Source organism: Neoarius graeffei, chromosome 11 (genome assembly GCF_027579695.1).
Source record: "Neoarius graeffei isolate fNeoGra1 chromosome 11, fNeoGra1.pri, whole genome shotgun sequence".
NCBI classification, from domain to species: domain Eukaryota; kingdom Metazoa; phylum Chordata; class Actinopteri; order Siluriformes; family Ariidae; genus Neoarius; species Neoarius graeffei.
The window spans coordinates 82,407,371-82,420,113 of NC_083579.1; the positions used below are offsets into that span (position 1 = coordinate 82,407,371).

Sequence of the window (12,743 nt, forward strand, 5' to 3'; positions counted from 1 at the left end):
ATCGATCCTGCTCCGTCACAAACATGACAAGCGGTGCCAGAAATTCTGACATGTGAAATCGAAAATGCCCTCAAAATAATGAAAGGCGACAAATCTCCAGGAAAGGATGGCGTAAACACGGAATCACTTCGAAGCAGCGGAGAGGCTCTTTGGAAAATGCTCGCGATACGGTTCAATCGATATGAGGGAAGGGAAGGTACCATCACTTTGGAAACAATCGAAAACCATCCTGTTGTACAAGAAGGGCGATCGAGAAGACCTGCGAAATTATTGGCCAATATGCCTACTGCCCCATCTCTACAAACTCTACACTAAAATCATAAATCACAACAACTTGATGAGCAACAGGCGAGAGAGCAGGCCGGCTTCCGTAGGAGATACAGCACGATTGACCATATACAGTACAGGATTTACCCTCACCCAACTTTTGGAACGTGTGAGGGAATACAACTTGCCCCTGTGCTTCGCTTTCGTGGATTACGAAAAAGCCTTTGACAGCGTTGAGATAAATGCAGTGCTGAAATCTCTACACACGCAAAGAGTCAAGCCTCAGTACATAAATGTGCTGAAAGAAGCCAACTCTGGATGTACAACAGATATCGAAGTACCATCATCGCCCGTGACAGTCCCAGTTGGAAAAGGTGTCAAACAAGGGGACACCATCTCTCCAAAACTCTTCATCGCGTGTCTCGAATCCATCATCCGAAAGGTCAATTGGGATGGAGGTATAAACATCAACGGAGAGACACTGACACACCTCAGATTCGCAGACGACGTCGCTCTCATTGCATCCAATACAGGTCAACCTCAGAGTATGCTGAACAAGCTGGACAAACATAGTACAGCCATTGGCCTCAAGATGAACCGCACTAAAACCAAGTACATGCGGTCTGACAATGCAGCACGCGGAAGAGTGATTGTGGGAAGCGATGAAATCGAAGAGGTGGAGATACAGATATATACACCTGAGACAAACAGTAAACATGAAACGTGATCAGGGTACAGAAATCTCCCGAAGGATCCGAGCAGGATGGAAGGTGTTCACCTCCATTAAAGAAGTGCTGACAGCAAGAATCTCCGAGCTCACACGTGCGAAGCTGTTTAACAGTACAGTCTTACCCGCGATGCTATACGGAAGCGAGACTTGGGCCACCACATGCAAAGAGGAGCAAAGACTGAGTACGACCCAAAGGGCCATGGAAAGGTGGATGCTGGGAATCTCATTGAGGGAGCACATCAGAAACGAGGTGATATGAGAGAGAAGCGGGATGAACGACGTGATCGCAGAATACTGGAGACGGAAGCTCAACTGGGCAGGCCATGTCGCCAGACTCAAAGATAACCGATGGACTCACGCAATTGTCGAGTGGTATCCAAGGAACTGGAAAAGACCACGCGGGTGACCTCCAAAACGATGGAAATATAAGTTGAACAACAATCTCGGGACAACATGGATGAGGAGGGCGTCATCTTGTATGGAATGGAGGCGCATTGTGGCCAGCGATGGAAACATCTGAAGTCTGGCCAATCCAGGCAAACAAAAGCATTTTAGATTCCAAACAGTTTTCCAGCACAGAAATATGCCTGCGTATCAGTAAAGAAAGCAGGATATTACATAATAGATTACACTTTTCGGAGGGGTGAAGTGAGTGTGACAGTCAAAGTGTCCAGAAGAACTGCGGCTGGTTCTGTAAGATGTTCAGTAAAACCTGCAGATCATTTCCGCATAAAACTGCACTCACTGGACCTGAGACGGATTTATTTTTTTTAAAGCAAAGTGTCGTCTCACACCAAATTACTGTTTACTGCTTTTTATGGTGTTTTTGATATTTAATGTAGAAATGTTATTTTTGAACACCTGCATGTGCTGAAGTCTTCTGCACAGAACTGAAGATATAAAAAGGTTTGTAAAAGAGCCGTACTGCACTCCATCAATCTGTTTATAACTAAGATACATATAATTCAGTTATTCCTGTGTGCATCAGTTTTAGGTCATGTGCACACACACACACACACACACACACAGTGCTCCTCCTTCCTCTTTGTCCAGCACTGTTGCCGGGTCGGGGTCCACATGGACCCTACTGATCCACAGGTCATATTAATCTGAGCATAGTTTGGCGCTGGATGCCCTTCCTGCCCCCACCTTCCCATTTCTGGACCGTTCACGCCTGTGGGCAATTTAGAGCAGCCAGTTAACCTAACCGCATGTCTCTGGACTCGACCCGGAGGAAACCCACACAGACTCCACACAGAACGGCCCCGTCAGCTGCCGGGCTCGAACCCAGGACCTTCTTGCTGTGAGGCGACAGTGCGAACCGCTACACCAGCACCATCCTTCAGATGGAAACGTGGATCCAGTGTCCACCTGATGGAACCCTTCCAGTGTGTGTGTGTGTGTGTGTGTGTGTGTGTGTTGGAAAGCAGTAAAAGAGGAACACGTTAAAGGACCTTATCTTGTAGTTGGGCAGCGTGTGCTTCTTCTTGATGACCCTCTTGAGCTGGTTGACGATGATGGAGGTGAGCTGGGGCAGCGGGCGGCCCTCGAACTGCGACTTGACCTCGAAGTCCACCAGCGGATCCTCCACGAAGGCGAAGGACCAGTGCGTGAAGGGCAGCCGGCTGAAGCGCAGGCGCAGTCTCCCGGCCACGCGCCGCATCTTCACGAACAGGTAGGCGGACTTCCCGAACACCAGCTCCGCGTCCACGGCCAGGTGGAAGCCGCCGGCGTACTCCAGCTCCACCTCCAGGCTCAGCTCCTCGGGCAGGCCGCCGGGGTCCAGCCGCACGGGTCCGACCAGCCGCGCCGTCTTCAGCACCGGCACCGAGTCCCCGAGGGACACGTCGCGCAGACTCAGCGCCTCCAGCAGGCGGCCCGCGGTCCGGGTCTGCAGCAGCTCCTCGAACTCCACGCGGATCTTCTTGGTGACCCAGTGGCGGACCGGCGGCGTGTCGCGGAGCTCCCGGAACAGGAACAGGAAGATCGCGTTGAGGAAGCCGCAGGTCTCCGGCTCGGCCTGGGGGGGACACGCGCCGTCCAGCGGCTGCGGAGCTGCAAAGTAATCCCGCAGAACCGGGTCCGGTACCGCCCGACCGTACTGCACGGACCGAGCCGCGGGCTCCGGCTTCCTCCGGTACAGCAGCGCGAGCTGCAGCAGCAGCGTCAGCACCGCGCCCGCAAACGCCGACATTAACATCAGGTAGATCATGTTGATGATCCGTGTTCGTCTCGATCAGAGGCCGGAAGTCACCGAACCGCCGCCAGCACAGAGCGGGTCCACCTGGCCGCGCGCTCACAAACCTGCCATATCATCCGCCTGCCTCGGCCCGGGCTCCGTCACTAACCGCGCGCTCACGCAAACCGAGGCCACTAGATAGGGCGCGTCCTTCCCTCTGGACTCAGCGCGAGGGGAGGAAGCAGCTCGCAATACGACACTCGGCCGTGGGCTCTTCCAGCGACACCTGATTGGACGGACGGACGCTGCGTCATAGACCTGACGTCAGGACGTGATTACGTAAAGATGCAGTGTGGCGGTTATTTTGTGTGACTGCACAGAGCCTGGCGGACACTGAGAACAGCGTCACATTAGTCTGAGCCAGAAACTCAGGATCAGCTGGCTGAGAAAACCAGCTTGGAAAGCTGTTTGTGTCGAGGAGCCAAAGTTCCTTTTTCCCCCCTTTTTTTAAATCTCATTAAAACTGTCTCAGTGGTGAAACAGTTAAAGCCAATCACGCAGTATTGATGAATATTAAACAGCTGTTCCACGAAATCGAGTCGGACATGAGCTGATAGTTGACGAGGCGCGCAGCACTGAGCTGTCTGTAACCCACAGGCGGTGAGACTGAGTGCAGGACAGTACAGGGATGCGGTGAGACTGAGTGCAGGACAGTACAGGGATGCGGTGAGACTGAGTGCAGGACAGGACAGGGACGCGGTGAGACTGAGTGCAGGACAGTACAGGGATGCGGTGAGACTGAGTGCAGGACAGTACAGGGATGCGGTGAGACTGAGTGCAGGACAGCACAGGGATGCGGTGAGACTGAGTGCAGGACAGGGACGCGGTGAGACTGAGTGCAGGACAGTACAGGGATGCGGTGAGACTGAGTGCAGGACAGTACAGGGATGCGGTGAGACTGAGTGCAGGACAGTACAGGGATGCGGTGAGACTGAGTGCAGGACAGCACAGGGATGCGGTGAGACTGAGTGCAGGACAGTACAGGGATGCGGTGAGACTGAGTGCAGGACAGGGACGCGGTGAGACTGAGTGCAGGACAGTACAGGGATGCGGTGAGACTGAGTGCAGGACAGTACAGGGACGCGGTGAGACTGAGTGCAGTGCAGGACAGGGATGCGGTGAGACTGAGTGCAGGACAGGACAGGGATGCGGTGAGACTGAGTGCAGGACAGTACAGGGATGCGGTGAGACTGAGTGCAGTGCAGGACAGGGATGCGGTGAGACTGAGTGCAGGACAGGACAGGGATGCGGTGAGACTGAGTGCAGGACAGTACAGGGATGCGGTGAGACTGAGTGCAGGACAGTACAGGGATGCGGTGAGACTGAGTGCAGGACAGGACAGGGATGCGGTGAGACTGAGTGCAGGACAGGACAGGGATGCGGTGAGACTGAGTGCAGGACAGTACAGGGATGCGGTGAGACTGAGTGCAGTGCAGGACAGGGATGCGGTGAGACTGAGTGCAGGACAGGACAGGGATGCGGTGAGACTGAGTGCAGTGCAGGACAGGGATGCGGTGAGACTGAGTGCAGGACAGGACAGGGATGCGGTGAGACTGAGTGCAGGACAGTACAGGGATGCGGTGAGACTGAGTGCAGTGCAGGACAGGGATGCGGTGAGACTGAGTGCAGGACAGGACAGGGATGCGGTGAGACTGAGTGCAGGACAGTACAGGGATGCGGTGAGACTGAGTGCAGGACAGGACAGGGATGCGGTGAGACTGAGTGCAGGACAGTACAGGGATGCGGTGAGACTGAGTGCAGTGCAGGACAGGGATGCGGTGAGACTGAGTGCAGGACAGGACAGGGATGCGGTGAGACTGAGTGCAGGACAGTACAGGGATGCGGTGAGACTGAGTGCAGTGCAGGACAGGGATGCGGTGAGACTGAGTGCAGTGCAGGACAGGGATGCGGTGAGACTGAGTGCAGGACAGGACAGGGATGCGGTGAGACTGAGTGCAGGACAGTACAGGGATGCGGTGAGACTGAGTGCAGTGCAGGACAGGCATGCGGCGACTTACAACTGCGTTTGGTTGCGACTGACCGGTCGTAAACCGGTCTGGTCGTAAGTCGGCCTGTGTTAAATGAACGTAAGTATATTGTGATGTGTAATGATATTGTAATCATCTTAAAGTCTTATTTTATCAACATTTTCTTATTTCATTACCTTGGCTCATTATTTGGTTTAAGTCAAACACTGCATACTACACTGCGTACAGTACAATTCGTTTAATATGTGCAAAACAAAAAATATGAAATACAGGTGTGAAAAATAGAAAACATTTTAGTTTGAAACATACCAAAATACAAATGTAAAACAGCAAAATACAAAATTTAGTGACCACTGGCATCACTGGTGCTTGGCTGTGGGTCGTCTACATCATCATCAGCTGTTGTAGCGCTTGGGCTGGCGGGAGCATTTGCTCGTTTCATAAACCAGGAGCTGGGGCGGAAACTGTATGACGGAGTGCGCGAGGGTACGCTAGAGAGACTGCGCATGCGCCGGGAGCTGGGGTGGAAACTGTTGTACGCGGCGAGAGGCGCTGCCGGGAGCTGGGGCGGAAACCGTCGTACGCTCAACTAGCTCGGCTGGGAAACACTTGCCAGTCATAACCAGATGGTCGTAAAGTCGATCGGTCGTAAGTCGACAACTACCTGTAACTGTTTTATTCCATCCACATTCACTGGATTTTGAGAAACAGAGCATTTTTATTTTTTGCAAATTCGATAAATAAAAACTTTATACAAAACATCCAACAAAATAATTTCCACTTAGAATGTAAACAAACCAATGAAATGACAGGAGCAATTTGTGAAAAATGTGATAATAATAATTCTTGGGGGGGAAAGATACTTCTTACCATAAAATACTTTTCCATATTTTGTTGCTTTTTTTTTATATTTTTTTGAGGTTTTGTTTTCGAGTAGAGTTTTTATTTCGTCTTCGGTTGGTTCAGCAACACACTCCGCCATTTTGTTTTTCTCTACTCATGGTATATGAGCTGATATCCAAGTAGTGGAGTAGCCAATCAGAGTGTGCGATTGCTCATATATCCAGTGAATGTGGACAGAATCATTTGAGTTTTCCCTGGACACCCTGTGTTTGATATGGGTCTCCTGTCAGGCGTGTTGTTGACGCTCAGTGGCAGCTGGTCGTCTCTGAAATAGGGGAAGTACGGTTTTAGGTCTACATAATAAAATATTTCAATTATTTGCCAATTTGTCATGAGTCAATTATTTGTCAATTTGTTGTTATTTATATGTGAAATCTGCCATGTTCTACTTGGACTCTGCCCAGTAAATTTAAGTGTGCACATGAATTTAAGAGTTCCTTGCTTTTTTCATACATTTTGTATGCCCTGTCAAAGTTGGCCAAATCTCCAAAACCCAGTTTTGACCCAATAATCCATCCCTGGGACGGTCTCATTAAGAGAGAAGGCCAACAGTACAGTCTCTTGGTCAAAGCCCTCCCAGTTAGCCAGTTTACTTTGTCATACCGAGACAGCTGAAATGAGTGATTGTGTCTCCCTGACTATTGAATTAAATCGATCTTGGACATTGATCTGCCCTGTTGTTTAATTTTGAGGCTCTCCTCATAAGGAAGGGCATCAGATGTCTTCTCCAAAATCAGGTCGACAACATTAGCAATATTTGCCATTTCATGCAGCTAACAGCTAGCTGGCTAGAGTTCCCCTCCATTGCCTGGCTTAAAATAAACAGCCTTTACTGAACTGAAACGAAAGCAAGTCACAAACTCATGAACTCTACATTTATGATTTTATTTACAGCATATACAAATGGAAATAGGAACTGTACATTGGTAGGAAAAGAACAAGAATGAGCAGCAGCTAGTCTCACGGCTTCACTTGCCAACACGCCACATGGACTGAGTTTGAATCCCTCCGACGCGACGTCTCATCTCATCTCATTATCTCTAGCCGCTTTATCCTTCTACAGGGTCGCAGGCAAGCTGGATCCTATCCCAGCTGACTACGGGCGAAAGGCGGGGTACACCCTGGACAAGTCGCCAGGTCATCACAGGGCTGACACATAGACACAGACAACCATTCACACTCACATTCACACCTACGCTCAATTTAGAGTCACCAGTTAACCTAACCTGCATGTCTTTGGACTGTGGGGGAAACCGGAGCACCCGGAGGAAACCCACGCGGACACGGGGAGAACATGCAAACTCCACACAGAAAGGCCCTCGCCGGCCCCGGGGCTCGAACCCAGGACCTTCTTGCTGTGAGGCGACAGCGCTAACCACTACACCACCGTGCCGCCCCGACGCGACGTATAATTTTAAAATGCTGTCACTCACATGACATTAAAAAGAGATTTGAGAGTTCCTCCAATCGTCATACAGAAGCCCAGCGTCCAGTCCCGCCTTACTGTCAGCGACTCTCCATAGATCCCCAGTGAAGCCAGTGTCCAGAAATTCTCATCTCATCTCATTATCTGTAGCCGCTTTATCCTGTTCTACAGGGTCGCAGGCGAGCTGGATCCTATCCCAGCTGACTACGGGTGAAAGGCGGGGTACACCCTGGACAAGTCGCCAGGTCATCACAGGGCTGACACATAGACACAGACAACCATTCACACTCACATTCACACCTACGCTCAATTTAGAGTCACCAGTTAACCTAACCTGCATGTCTTTGGACTGTGGGGGAAACCGGAGCACCCGGAGGAAACCCACGCGGACACGGGGAGAACATGCAAACTCCGCACAGAAAGGCCCTCGCCGGCCACAGGGCTCGAACCCAGACCTTCTTGCTGTGAGGCGACAGCGCTAACCACTACACCACCGTGACGCCACGTCCAGAAATTACGTTTTAAAAGCATATTGTCCAGTAAACGTCTAGCTTTGCTGTACTAAGATCAAAGCCTATCCTGCAGTGGCATTAAACTACAGAGACACTGAGCATCAGCAGGTTTTCAGTGGGTCGGGCTTCCACAGGCTTCTATGGGGAAAAATCACGGTATCAGATTATGACCACCAGCGAGAAATAACTGCTGAACGAACTCGCCGTAAAGCTGAGCACTTTCCAACACAACATATCGATTTGGAATAAGAGAGTTAAGTCGTGTAAATACATATTTAACAGACAAACGTTTTCATGACGTTTCTCTCTCTCTCTCTCCCCCCCCCCCCCCCATCTGTCCCTCTGAGTTACATGTTGATCCTGGGATTGAGATGCTGGCCTCTTCTGCCCCTCGGACCTGCTTGATCCATCCTGGTGCCCTGTGTCTGGTCGGAGTTTTATCGCCCCACTCCTGTGAAGGACGGCCCCATGAGGACAGCTGAGGGTTATACCTGTTAAAACTGTTAATATTATAGTCAGGCTGTCTGTTGTTGCCCAAATGAGGATGGGTTCCCTTTTGAGTCTGGTTCCTCTCGAGGTTTCTTCCTCATGTCGTCTGAGGGAGTTTTTCCTTGCCACCGTCGCCACAGGCTTGCTCATTGGGGATAGATTAGGGATAAAATTAGCTCATGTTTTAAGTCGTTCAAATTCTGTAAAGCTGCTTTGCGACAATGTTTATTGTTAAAAGCGCGATACAAATAAACTTGATTTGATTTGATTTACAGGAAGCTTGGCTTCCCTTGTCTTAGAGCAGTCGCCTCTGCTGACACTCTGTAGGCCGCCGTAGATCCTGATAGCGGAGATTTGTGAACGTTATCCTGTCTTTTTCTTTTTTTTATGGAAATCTAAGTGTCCAGGTCAGGTTAAATGGCATACTTGTATGTTTTGTAGACAATACATTCCATATTCCTCCTCTCAACAGTATGGACTGTGCTAAAATACAGTATCTTTTGGAAGCTATACACAGTCACGTGACTAATCAGCTCATTTACCTCACAGACTGCTGAGTTTTTGAGCAAGATTAAAATATTTAGATGTTACTGAGATCCACAATGTGTTAATGTTTAGTAATTATTAAGGCCCAGATGGTACAATTAGACAGGACAGAAATACTGCTTTAGCTTTTATTTCCGAACAAGAGTGTGATGTACTGTAGGCCTAAATATAGTAATGACATTACTAGCTAACTTTATCAATTATTAAGTCATTACAGCCAGTTAAAAATTAATGCGCCTCATTAATATTAACATTAATATTATATTAGATGTATTATATTGCATTAAAAAGCTAACAGACGCAACTAGCAGATGGTATTAGTTCGTTCACATTGGGAATTTTCCCTGGTTGCAAAATATTGTTGGCCCAACATCTATTTTGGGTGGCTGTAATGGCTTTCCTTATACAAAAGGCCAACATTGGCAAAAGAGCAATTTTTGTAACAGCCCTGCCAACACGGACCTACCGTTAATTCATGCCAAAATCTCCTCCAAAGCCATGTTCCCCATATGCTTGGGAAGCATATACTGTACAGTCCCTGACAAAAGTCTTGTCGCTTATCCATTTTGTAGAAACAACAGCTTATAACCTGACTTTTAATTAATCCATTGGTTTTAGAAATGGCTCATATGAAAGCTAAAACTCTCCCAAATTATGTTTAATATACTAAAATAAATTTGCTTCACTGAAGAAAGATTGATCATTTAATGAACACAGAAAGGTCAGATTTTGGCAAGACAAAAGTTTTGTCGCCTACAGAGAGTAATGTGAAAATTGAACAAATAATTTACAACCCCGATTCCAAAAAAGTTGGGACAAAGTACAAATTGTAAATAAAAATGGAATGCAATAATTTACAAATCTCAAAAACTGATATTGTATTCACAATAGAACATAGACAACATATCAAATGTCGAAAGTGAGACATTTTGAAATTTCATGCCAAATATTAGCTCATTTGAAATTTCATGACAGCAACACATCTCAAAAAAGTTGGGACAGGGGCAATAAGAGGCTGAAAAAGTTAAAGATACAAAAAAGGAACAGCTGGAGGACCAAACTGCAACTCATTAGGTCAATTGGCAATAGGTCATTAACATGACTGGGTATAAAAAGAGCATCTTGGAGTGGCAGCGGCTCTCAGAAGTAAAGATGGGAAGAGGATCACCAATCCCCCTAATTCTGCGCCGACAAATAGTGGAGCAATATCAGAAAGGAGTTCGACAGTGTGAAATTGCAAAGAGTTTGAACATATCATCATCTACAGAGCATAATATCATCAAAAGATTCAGAGAATCTGAAAGAATCTCTGTGCGTAAGGGTCAAGGCCGGAAAACCATACTGGGTGCCCGTGATCTTCGGGCCCTTAGACGGCACTGCATCACATACCGGCATGCTTCTGTATTGGAAATCACAAAATGGGCTCAGGAATATTTCCAGAGAACATTATCTGTGAACACAATTCACCGTGCCATCCGCCGTTGCCAGCTAAAACTCTATAGTTCAAAGAAGAAGCCGTATCTAAACATGATCCAGAAGCACAGACGTCTTCTCTGGGCCAAGGCTCATTTAAAATGGACTGTGGCAAAGTGGAAAACTGTTCTGTGGTCAGACGAATCAAAATTTGAAGTTCTTTATGGAAATCAGGGACGCCGTGTCATTCGGACTAAAGAGGAGAAGGATGACCCGAGTTGTTATCGGCGCTCAGTTCAGAAGCCTGCATCTCTGATGGTATGGGGTTGCATTAGTGCGTGTGGCATGGGCAGCTTACACATCTGGAAAGACACCATCAATGCTGAAAGGTATATCCAGGTTCTAGAGCAACATATGCTCCCATCCAGACGACGTCTCTTTCAGGGAAGACCTTGCATTTTCCAACATGACAATGCCAAACCACATACTGCATCAATTACAGCATCATGGCTGCGTAGAAGAAGGGTCCGGGTACTGAACTGGCCAGCCTGCAGTCCAGATCTTTCACCCATAGAAAACATTTGGCGCATCATAAAACGGAAGATACGACAAAAAAGACCTAAGACAGTTGAGCAACTAGAATCCTACATTAGACAAGAATGGGTTAACATTCCTATCCCTAAACTTGAGCAACTTGTCTCCTCGGTCCCCAGACGTTTACAGACTGTTGTAAAGAGAAAAGGGGATGTCTCACAATGGGAAACATGGCCTTGCCCCAACTTTTTTGAGATGTGTTGTTGTCATGAAATTTAAAATCACCTAATTTTTCTCTTTAAATGATACATTTTCTCAGTTTAAACATTTGATGTGTCATCTATGTTCTATTCTGAATAAAATATGTAGTTTTGAAACTTCCACATCATTGCATTCCGTTTTTATTTACAATTTGTACTTTGTTCCAACTTTTTTGGAATTGGGGTTGTACTTCAAATACAAAAATATGTTGCATAACATCAGTAAATTAAGTAATGGTGCTGTGAGATCCATATTTAATATCTTGTATGACTTCCATGAGCTTGAAGAACTGCATCCATGCGGTTCGACAATGATTCATACAATTTATTGATGAAGTCATCAGGAATAGCAAAGAAAGCAGTCTTACATGCCTCCCAGAGTTCATCAAGATTCTTTGGTTTCGTCTTCCATGTTTCCTCTTTCATTCTCCCCCAGACATGCTCAATTATGTTCATGTCTGGTGACTGGGCTGGCCAGTCCTGGAGCACCTCGATCTTCTTCGCCTTGAGGAACTTTGATGTAGAGATGGAAGTATGCGATGGAGCACCATCCTGCTGCAAAATTTGACCCCTTTTATGGTTGGAAATGTAAGAGGTAGCTAATAGTTCTTGATATTTTAGGCTATTGATATTGCCTTCCACCCTGCAAATCTCTCGCACGCCCCCATACTGGATGTAACCCCAGACCATGATTTTTCCGCCACCAAACTTAACTGTTTTCTGGGTGAATCTCGGATCCATGTGGGCTCCAGTAGGTCTCCTGCAATATTTGCGGCGGCTGTGATGTACAGTCCCTGACAAAAGTCTTGTCGCTTGGGTACAAGTTGATCTTAAGTGCCCCTCAAATATATGTCTAATCAAATTTTTTTTTTTACAAGAAATGGCTAATTTCAATCCCAACAGCTTTTGAAATAATGTTTTGGTGCCAAATGAAACTGCTGAAAAGATCAAGGTGCTCTAGGACTGGATGCAGTCCTTCAAGCTCATGGAAGTCATACAAGATATTAAATATGGATCTCACAGCACCACTACTTAATTCACTGATGTTATGCAACATATTTTTGTATTTGAAGTAAATTATTTGTTCAATTTTCACATTACTCTCTGTAGGTGACAAAACTTTTGTCTTGCCAAAATCTGACCTTTCTGTGTTCATTAAATGATCAATCTTTCTTCAGTGAAGCAAATTTATTTTAGTATATTAAACATAATTTGGGAGAGTTTTAGCTTTCATATGAGCCATTTCTAAAACCAATGGATTAATTAAAAGTCAGGTTATAAGCTGTTGTTTCTACAAAATGGATAAGCGACAAGACTTTTGTCAGGGACTGTATATGTTGATCATCCTTGCCAAGTGCTGTACCACCTCCCTTCTGTACTGCCTGCCTGCTTCATTGCTGAAAAAGAGAAGAAAATGATTGGTTGGGTCTGAGTTT

At 47.1% G+C, this 12,743-nt stretch overlaps 1 protein-coding gene across 3 annotated transcripts in view; it reads right to left on the reverse strand.

The window, feature by feature from the left end:
• pdzd8 (PDZ domain containing 8) overlaps positions 1 to 3,424 on the reverse strand; it is a 143,364-nt gene extending 139,940 nt beyond the window's left edge. For all 3 annotated transcript variants that reach the window (XR_009655668.1, XR_009655667.1, XM_060934802.1), the window contains exon 1: positions 2,452 to 3,424. Coding sequence is in view for 1 of the 3 variants with exons in the window: in XM_060934802.1 (XP_060790785.1) it covers positions 2,452 to 3,209 (758 nt within the window). In the remaining 2 variants the exon portion in view is untranslated. The remainder of the gene's footprint in view (positions 1 to 2,451) is intronic.
• Positions 3,425 to 12,743: the final 9,319 nt, after the last annotated feature.